The sequence below is a fragment of the Paroedura picta genome, chromosome 11 (assembly GCF_049243985.1).
Source record: "Paroedura picta isolate Pp20150507F chromosome 11, Ppicta_v3.0, whole genome shotgun sequence".
Taxonomy (NCBI): domain Eukaryota; kingdom Metazoa; phylum Chordata; class Lepidosauria; order Squamata; family Gekkonidae; genus Paroedura; species Paroedura picta.
This window is the reverse complement of record NC_135379.1, coordinates 34,181,653-34,191,173: the sequence shown is the minus strand read 5'-3', so window position 1 is coordinate 34,191,173 and position 9,521 is coordinate 34,181,653. Positions and strand designations below refer to the sequence as shown.

Here is a 9,521-nt window from a genome sequence, read left to right as displayed (position 1 = left end):
ATTCCTCACTTTCTCGCTGTGTTGCTTTCATCTGCCACCTTTTTACGCTTCTTACACTCCACAAATCCTTTCTCTTGAAATGCCAGTACCCATCTTGAGTTTTCAAATGACTCAAGGTTGCTAAGCACACCATACCAAGGATCTCTGCACTCTTCAGAGTTAACATCCTGGTTGACTGGCTAGGGAAATTCTATGGCCTGAATGGGAATCTCTGTATAACCACCCACTTGTCCTTGACAACTTTCCTCAGTTCTCTTGTATGTGTTAAACTGCTCTCAGTGACGGCTGAATTCCAAAACTATCGTAGTCAACTCTTCCAGGTAGGGCTGAAATCAGACAGACTTACGTGAACCTAAAATGCTGGCCCCACCCCACAAATCTGTCCAGAGTCTAGTTGTCAGCCCCCAAGGGGTAGCTTTGGAAGGTGGACAGCATGCATCACCCCTGCTGAGGTTCCTCCCAATAGCCTGCCCTCCAGGGCTCTATCCTCCAACTCTCCAGGTATTTCCCAATCCACAGCTGGCAACTCCGCTCCCAAGCCCAACAACTGGCCATGTGCAATAAATAGATCGTGAGGAAAGGTATGCTCCACCTACTCAGGCTGAAGCTCCTTGGACCCAGAGATGTCTGTTTGTTTTGGGGCCAAGTCATAGCTGGTTCCGAGTTTCCCTCTCTCTGTCTTCCTCCAGATTGGTGTCTTTTTTTTGGGGGGGGGGTTGCCTTTGACTCTTTCTAGATTCCGCTCTTGCTTTCCTCCTGCCTCTTCTGTTTCTGCCTCGCTCTTCCCCTCGATTCAAGCGAAGCTCTCAAATTTGGGGAGGGGAGGGGAGGGGAGGGAAAGGATCTTCCTCCGTCCCCCGCACGCGGCTGGGGGGGGGGGACGACGGTGTTTTCTGCCGAGGCACCAGCCCGATGGAGGCTGGGGAGCCGGAGTGGGAAGCCGACAAGCCGCCGGTGGGCGCGTGAACATTGTTGCTTCGGCGAAGCGGGTGCGCAGAGGGACTCCCCCGCCCGCGGCGGCGCTTCCCACCAGCGCGGCGCTCGCCTCTCACAGCTGCTCCGTCGCGCGCGTCGCCCCGCTCGGCGCATGGCTGGCTGGCTGAGGGCGGCCGGGTGGGCGCGCGGGCGGCAGCCTCTCGCAGGATGAAGAGCTCGGCGGGCGGCAGGCGGGAGAAGCCGCTCGGCGCCGGAGCCCAGCCCACGAGCGGTAAGTTGCAGGGCGCGTGGCGGGAGCAGCGAGCCGCCGCCGCCGCCGCCTCCTTCTCAGCCCAAATCCGTGCCTCGCTCGAAGGCGGGCACAGCCGGGGCGCCAGGAGCCAGGCAAAGCGGCGCGGCGCGAAAGACACGCCAAGGCCGGCGGGAGGGGGCGGCGAGGCGCTGCGCTCCCCGCAGCAAAGTTTCCCTTTCGGCGTGGGTGGGGCCCGGGGCGCAGCCGAGGCTTCCAGAGCGCGCGGAGCTCCGAGGGGGAGCCTTGCGTGGAGCCGGGACTTTTGCAAGCCAGGCAGAAAACTCCGCCGCGAATATTTCCACCCCGATGGCCATAGCCGCTTCGCTGTCGCGCGCCCGTTCTTACCCAGGACCCTTTCTGCACATGTAAGATAATGCACTTTAGACAAAGATTTTCCTGCTCTGCATAAGAAAATCCAGCTACAAAAGCACTTCAAAAGTGCATTATCCAGTGTGTGCAGAATGAGGCCAGGTGTCCCTCGACCTGTTTGCTCGTTTGCGCTGTGGTGGTTTGTTCATCGCCTGCCAGGTCCGGATATAGGAGGGATAAGGCTCGCTGGCATTTACGCGACAAGGCAGGCTTGGGAAAGTACTCTTCGCCTGGAACGGGTTCGAATTGAGAAGATGTTTGGAAAACTCGCCTTGGGAAGGCCCCCCCCCTTCTTCTCTGACTCCTGCAGCAAACGCACTTTGCACGCGCACCGAGGCATTCTTGTTCACTTCATGTGTGACTGACAGGGTCCTGGCATTGAGATATTAGGGCAAAAGCCTGATGAGCAATGGCTGAGATAAACAGCCAATGATTTGTAAAAGCACTTAGGAACTTCAATAAATCTAGAGGGAGCATTCCAAACTTTACTGGCTTGCATGTTCAGGAGCTTAAATGCTTCAAAAGCATTTAAAAACGACAGCAACTCTGGACTTGCTTTTTTTGTGGGTAGAAGACAGATGTGAGCGCAGCTACCAATTTTGCAGAACTTGACTTCATGGTAGGAGGGGAGAGGAGAGGAGACTGATAGAAGAAGATTCTATTTTTGCAATCCACTGTTTGCCAATGGATGAGCCATAGTTAACGTTATTAACCGTGTTATTCCAGAGACATTATTTTATTGTGAAGCTTTTCCGCCCTTTATAATAGTTACAGTGGTTAGACCTCCGTTTAGACTGCAACTTGTACTGTTTTTTGAAGACTCTTTTTTGTCTGGACCTAAACTAAGTAGGTTTGCATATAAACCTGCTGTTAGACTACTGTAACCACAAAGGGGGTAATTAAAAACTGTGATGTAGCGTGTGTCCCAATTTTAAAATGATTTGTGCTGTTTGTTGCCAGGTATGTTTTCCCAGGGAATAACTGTGGTGCTTTTGAAAAATAGAAGGGAGAAAGGGAGGTAAGACTGAAGTCTTCTTAGAGCAAGGATATAAAGCTGTAACCTTTAGGGATGAGCATACAGCTGTGAGCGGGAACATAATGCTGCTAGCACTGAGTTTATTAAGGATAGTAATTGCTATGAAATTTAATGGAATGCTGCTGTCAGGCTGAGGATCTGGCTATTTAAAAGAGTTTACAACAGCGCCTACTCCTACACCTTCCTCCTACTTTCAGTAACTGCAGTTTTCTCATTACATTGTCACTTTGTGAAAGACATCTGAATGGATCTAGCACTAAGTGACTACTCCAGAGAAAGAACCGAGCATGAGAGGCTATCCTATGAACAAAACAAGCGGAACAAACGGCACACTCCAGTCTCTCTTAGTGGCAGGGTGTTCTAGTCATTAGCTTTGACGAGAAGACGCATTTTGCCCCCTTGATAACTCTGCCTTAAAATTTACCATGTGCTTTCTTCCTGCATGGGTATCTAGAAGATGTGGGTCTGAAAGAGATGATGTGGCACAAAGCCAAAAAAGAGTACTTCTTATTTACAAAGAGCTATTCCTGCACATGGAAGTTTTTGCTTCATTTCTTTCTACCGGGCACAGAGAAAGGTGATTTAACAACAAGTTTGTGAGGCAGGTTAAGTCAAGAGAAATAACCCAGGTTGTCTAATGAGATTTATAGCTAAGCATGGATTTCAAGCTAGCTATTACAAGTCCAAATCATCAATTTAGCCAGGGCTGGATTAAGGCCAGCTGATGGCCTAAACCAGTGGTTCTCAACCTTCCTAATGCTGCGACCCTTTAATATTGTTCCTCATGTTGTGGTGACTCCCAACCATAAAATTATGCAAATGTTCTTTCACAGAAATTAAACCGAAACTGACCAGTGGTGTGAAGATCCATTGTTCATGATTGTATATAAATTGGTTCTTTCCCGGGGTTTCTCAGTTCAGTTCTGCCTCTTGTCCTGCCCTGCTGATCTCGCTCTTTTCCGCTGCTCCAGACAAACGAAGTTCTATCATGATCTACCTGTAAGGCTGTTGTGTGGATGGCGCCCCCCGGCCAAGCTGCTTGCCCTGCCACGATCCCTGTGAAAGGGTTGTTCGACCCCCAAAGGGAATCCCGACCCCCAGATTGAGAACCACTGCCCTAGATATAACCCAACAAGGGTGCTCCTGGGCTCTTCTGTCACTTAACTCAGGGGTAGTCAACCTGTGGTCCTCCAGATGTTCATGGGCTACAATTCCCATGAGCCCCTGCCAGCCTTTGGTGGCAGGGGCTCATGAGAATTGTAGTCCATGAACATCTGGAGGACCACAGGTTGACTACCCCTGATTTAACTGACAAGTCGTTAAGATTGAATTAGTGAAATAAGAGATTCAAAAATCAGTTTTCTTTCAGACTGTCCTCCAGGTCAAACCCACAGCTATATTAAATATAAACTTTATTTATGTATAGCGGTAAGCAATATAATCAAAAAACCTCTGTGGTGCCCCCTTTCCCTTTGTGCCTTAAGCATATGTTTCTTTATCTTCATGGCTAATCAGGGCTGATTTTAGCTATTGGTCTCACAGAACGTTATGTGGTAAACAAGGTGCTAACAAAGTCACCCTTAATCATAGTGTTGAGAATATTAAAAATGTGACCTTTTGGCATGTATTTTTGACATGTAGCATCAGGGACCTTGGGATGCCACACTATAGTTTATGGATGAGTTTTTCCTTAACTTTAAAAGAATGTTCTGGATTATTTCTTCATTAATTATGTGAGAGGGCCTGAACCTCAGAGACAAGGTAGAAGCTCTCATGAATTCATCCATAATCTAGTTCTCAGCCACACTTGGCTACACTTTATGCTCACCCCCCAAAAATATATCAACCAATTATTTATTTATTACATTTGTATACCGCCCACCCCTATGGCTCCGGGCAGTTCACACAGAACGTAACAGAACAATACATCGCTATCATTTTTTTCTTGTTTCGTTTTATTGGGCTATCTATCAATTTCTCTCTCCCCAACAATTTAAGTCCTCCATAATCTCAATCCATCAACATGGCTGCACATTCAGTAGTAGTGTTCCTTTCCTCTTTGGTGTTAAACCTGGTCATGCAAAAGAGAATTTTTGCAAAACTGAAGAATTGGGCCCATGTAGCTGAAAATCTCCGGAGGCCACACGAGAAAACACTCCTATGAATGGCTTCACTTCTCTTCTTGTGCAGCTGAAATGTTGGCAGCCTCCCACAAGAGATATGACATGGCTTGAGTGGGTGTCAGTAAGGAGCCTTTCAGATGCCAAACCGAAGTTGCCTGCCTGGGTTGCTAACCAAAGAGGACAAGCTGCATCACAACCACTGGGCCCTTATTCTCTGCACTATTTTGGGGGGAGTGAGATGTGATGGGCTCCTTTCCTCCAAATCTTTCTCCTTTCAGCATGTTTTGTTTCTGCTGGTGTTCTCAATGTATTTACCAAACATTAGCGGCTGGGTGGGAAAGTTGTGGGAGGGATGCCACTAACCGTTGGCAATAGAGCCATACCAGAAGGCATCTTTCTTGTGACAGCTTTGCTGGGCATCCCTCCTGCTGTTGTGGGAGAAACCTGATAACTGTAAAAAAAGTGGCTCTGGGATCATTTGATGTGGTGCTTCGCCAATGCACTGACGTGCTATAGGGATTGAAAACACACATGCTAAATCAGAAAACATGCAATCTAAGCAGCCGTTTTAAGATTAACTCATGCAGGGCTCTTTAACTTTTCCAGATCTTTAACCTCCAAAGTGAGAGCATAGGACCTGCTGAGCTAGAAGAAGAAGACGGGAAGTTTTGTGATATCAGTTATGTAACAGGATGTCCTTATGACATCAGAGCCTGGAGAAAGGGAAAGGAAAAGCCATATTTGACCTCACCAAGATCAAGGCCAGGACCATATGGCCAAGATCTTGGTGTAGAGCCAGCTTGGTGTAGTGGTTAGGAATGTGGACTTCTAATCTGGCGAGCCGGGTTCAATTCTGCGCTCCCCCACTTGCAACCAGCTGGGTGACCTTGGGCTCGCCACAACACTGATAAAGCTATTCTGGCCGAGCAGTAATATCAGGGCTCTCTCAGCCTCACCTACTTCACAGGTTGTCTGTTGAGGGGAGAGGAAAGGGAAGGTGAATATAAGCTGCTTTGAGACTCCTTCAGGTAGAGAAAAGCAGCATATAAGAACCAACTCTTCAACACAAACTAAGCACCTCAAGTTGTACCACAAGAAGGAACAGGATAAGTGTCAGGAATGGAGATGGAGGCAGAAACCAAAATAAAGGAATGAGATAAATGCAGATATTGGTAGGAATGGCCTGGTTGACAATTTGTGAGTGTTTTTATCAGTGTGTGTGAGGGAGTGAAAGAGAGGATGGGAGGGCATGTGGAAAAGGCGAGCTTTTGTGAGAAAGGTCAGAGGTATGCAAGCAGCTAATGGGTAAGCAATGCCAGGTAGTGGAGACAGTGAAAAGATGGTTTGCTTTTGTGGGGGAGGGGTACTCTCTAAACCTGTGCTGAAAATCATTCCTTGCCACTATAGCTTTCCATGCCTCAGTGACTTTGTTATGTTCTTGGAGAGATAGATGGCATGGTACCCTTCCTCTTTGTACACGTGCAGTAGCAGCAGTTCCTCCCAAAAAGCAGCCCCAAAGGATAGTTTTACTGAAGGTAGTAAGACAGCAGGGTGTCCACTTGAATGTTACAATCCATCATCAGTGGTCTTGTGTAAACGTTCTGGAATACAGCTGATGGTGTAGCCTCATCTTATCTATTTGCATTCGGGAGTTTATGGGGACTTCCTTTTTCTTCCAGTATGCATAGGGTTGTGATATTACAGAGACTTTGAAACTTATCAGAAGTGCCTTTGAAAATTACACGAAATAGTGTATCATTTAGTTAGTTTCATGCAGCCTACTACAAATATTTATTGTTGTCTTACAACTATTTACAGCAGACTACATTTTATTTGGACTTAATAAGTTGTAGCAGAACGGTTATACTTGTATATTTGACTGTCTTTGATAAGCTGTTTTCTCTTTATGAATTCATTTTCATTATAGAAAATACTAGCTGTAGATTCTGGAATTGTGCTGTGGGTGAAGTTCACATTGGCCGTAGGACACTCGAATCTTTGCTTTAAAAACTTGGTAGTTAGGCCAGTCATCTGTTCTTAAGCATGATTTATGTCACAGATTATTTTTTGCTTAATTACCATGATCTCAATAGGAAGGCTGTGGATTGTCTATGTAAGCAACAATCATATATGATAATCTCAGGATAAGGACTGAATCTGATTAATGCTTTTGTATCGCCTGGTGAACGAAAAGAACGTGCACATTGGAATTTTAGCCCAAGTACTCCAGCCAGTCCTCAACTTCAAAGAAGCACTTCATTTCCTAAGAGTGGCATCTACAAATAAAAGTTAGGGCCTGATTAAGAATGCCAGTGGATGCCTTTAGCGACAAAGTCACATTATTTAAGACATTCTTGCTAAAGAAAAAGCCCAGGGATGTCAAAAACGGTAAGAAGTGTGTGTCTGTCTGGTAGTATTTTAAAAAGCACATCCAGTAGTGCTTGATCTGTAGTAATAATTTTAAATTGCGGGCAGTGATGGAGTTTTGGCTTCTTGTTCTATGTGTGGAGATAGAAATAGAATTTATAAGATTTACTCAGGGGTAATATTGCTTCATTCACAGAGGAGAAGAGAGGCCTGAGAAATATTCATCAACTTGGAAATTATATGCCTTTTTGTGTTTCTGGATTCTCCCTTCGTTGCATTGGCAAGAGACACAAAGCTATTTATGGATTTCCTTCCAATATTAACTTGTTTCATTGATTTTGAAATTAAGCACCATCTTACCAGTATGTAGAGGGGTTTTTTTTTGGTAACTCGCTACAATTAAGTATTTGACTCATTAATTTTGTTATTTCAAACTGACGCTTCAGAACTTCATATTTTGTCCCCAAATAAGAGTTTGCAGTTTTGTGTAGGGCTTTTTGCATTGCCGTTTTCATTTGCTTTCACAGTGCTTTTCCATTGGCTCTTTTAAGATGGTCTGCTTTCCCGTTGTGTTCACAATGCATCTCATTCCGGATTAATTTTGGCTCCTGCATGCCTTTTCCTCACTTCAGATCTCAGTTCACTTTCTGGCTGCTTATTTGAAAGTTGTTTTGAAAAGCCAAAGTTAAATCAAAAGCCGAAGAAGATTCCATTGGGTTAGTTCCCATGCCCTTTTTTGCACCTCAGAGGACACTTCTCCACTCTTAACATTGCACACGTTGTACTCATACCACTCATTCTGTACCTTCCTCCACTTCCACCCTCCTTTTAGGTTTACAGTCTCCATCTGCTCCCATTTTCTGGCTTCCAAATATTTTCTTTGTGCATAATTTGGGCTGCAGAGAAAGGGGGAGTGAGTGATCACACACCCACAGGGCTATGATGTTCCTTGGATGGGCACACAAGCAAGTGAGAAGCGCATAGCCATGCAGAGACAAATACACATGCATGTACACCTCCCAACTGAGTGATTCCTGCAGGATATGACTGCTTGTAAAGGACCTGAGGAAATCACTAGACCTGCTCCCCTCCAGGGCTGCCAACCTCCAGGTGGCACCTGAGATCTCCTGCTATTACAATTAAACTAACATTCAACTAACAAGTGAACAATAACAAGATGGACTATTTGAAATGTATGTGGGAGCTTTGGGTATACTTTGGGTCACAGAGAAGGGGGGGGGTGAGCAGTCACACTTTCACAGCCATGGGGCTCTTTTGGGTGGGCATGCAAGCAAGTGAGCAAGCAGCAGATCAAAGAATCTTCTTTGACAGTGAAAAAGCCCATAGTGAAATTGACCAGTTGGTAGATTCATACAAACAGGATGGTCTGCCCTCCCCTCCAATCTAACTGCGATTCTTCTGATTGTACTGCAGATTCTACATTCAGGTAATTCACATAGAAAAATCAGAAAAAAAACATTACGTCACAGAGTGCATGTACAGCATTCGAATTAAACTATACCAACCTGAATTAAGTGAAAATCAAGAATAAGCAGTGTGAGCAGAAAGGTCTCTTAATACACTATTATGGATATCATCTGTACTTTAGCCCTGGTGTAGTGAACAGTATGCCTGATTCATCCCTAAACATTTGTATATTGACACAGTTGATAATGCTTATACTTAACATAAAAATCACTTAGCAGTGCCTGGATCGGATCCCACCTGGCCCAGATGTCTCCCAGGTGGTCCAGGAGTCTCTTTCACCAAGACCCAAAGCATGGCATCACCCCACTCACAGGGTTACTGCTGCATCCCCGCCAACAGGACCGCAGGCTGGAGCGGCAGTGGGAAGCTTGGGCCTTGCCTCCAGCCCCCGCAGGCTCATCAGGGACAAGGGAAGGGTGCTGCACTACTCCACTCCAGCAGAGCTCACCCATGGCATGAGTGAAGAAAAGGCTTGGCAGCCAAGGAACAACACTGTGGGACTGACTATCTTCAGGGCACAGGGATGGCAGAGTAGTGAGTGCAGCCACCAGCAGCCCCCCCCCCCCTAGAATTTGGGAAGAGAGGCAGCATATGAGGTGATTGTTGAACCAGACTGCAGTTGTGTACCTGCTGAGCAGCAAAAATGCCGAGGCTGCAAGGGCAGAGTGGGACTCGAAGACCAGCACTTGGGGAGGGTGTAGGGGGGCGGGGAGACAAGCCAGTGGAAGAGAATAAAAGGAAAGTCAGGCAATCAGGGTTGAATGCAGAGGGTGCACAACTGCCAGGAGGAACAGGCGAAGGGAGGAGAAGAGAGGACAAAAGAAGTGGTGAAGGAGACTGTGAAGGAGGGACTAAAGCAAGGCAACAAAGGGGCTAGAGGCCAAGAGGAGAGGGCCTGGAGCTGCAGGAG

At 46.5% G+C, this 9,521-nt stretch overlaps 1 protein-coding gene across 6 annotated transcripts in view; it reads left to right on the top strand.

Annotated features, from left to right (window-relative positions):
* Window positions 1-930: 930 nt before the first annotated feature.
* ZNF385D (zinc finger protein 385D) overlaps window positions 931-9,521 on the top strand; it is a 411,072-nt gene continuing 402,481 nt past the window's right edge. For 2 of the 6 annotated variants that reach the window (XM_077302509.1, XM_077302502.1), the window contains exon 1: window positions 936-1,207. In XM_077302509.1, the coding sequence (XP_077158624.1) occupies window positions 1,144-1,207 (64 nt within the window). In that variant the 5' untranslated portion in view covers window positions 936-1,143. Of the gene's footprint in view, window positions 1,208-9,521 lie in introns of all 6 variants that reach the window. The other 4 variants (XM_077302507.1, XM_077302505.1, XM_077302503.1 and 1 more) reach the window with 4 other exon arrangements.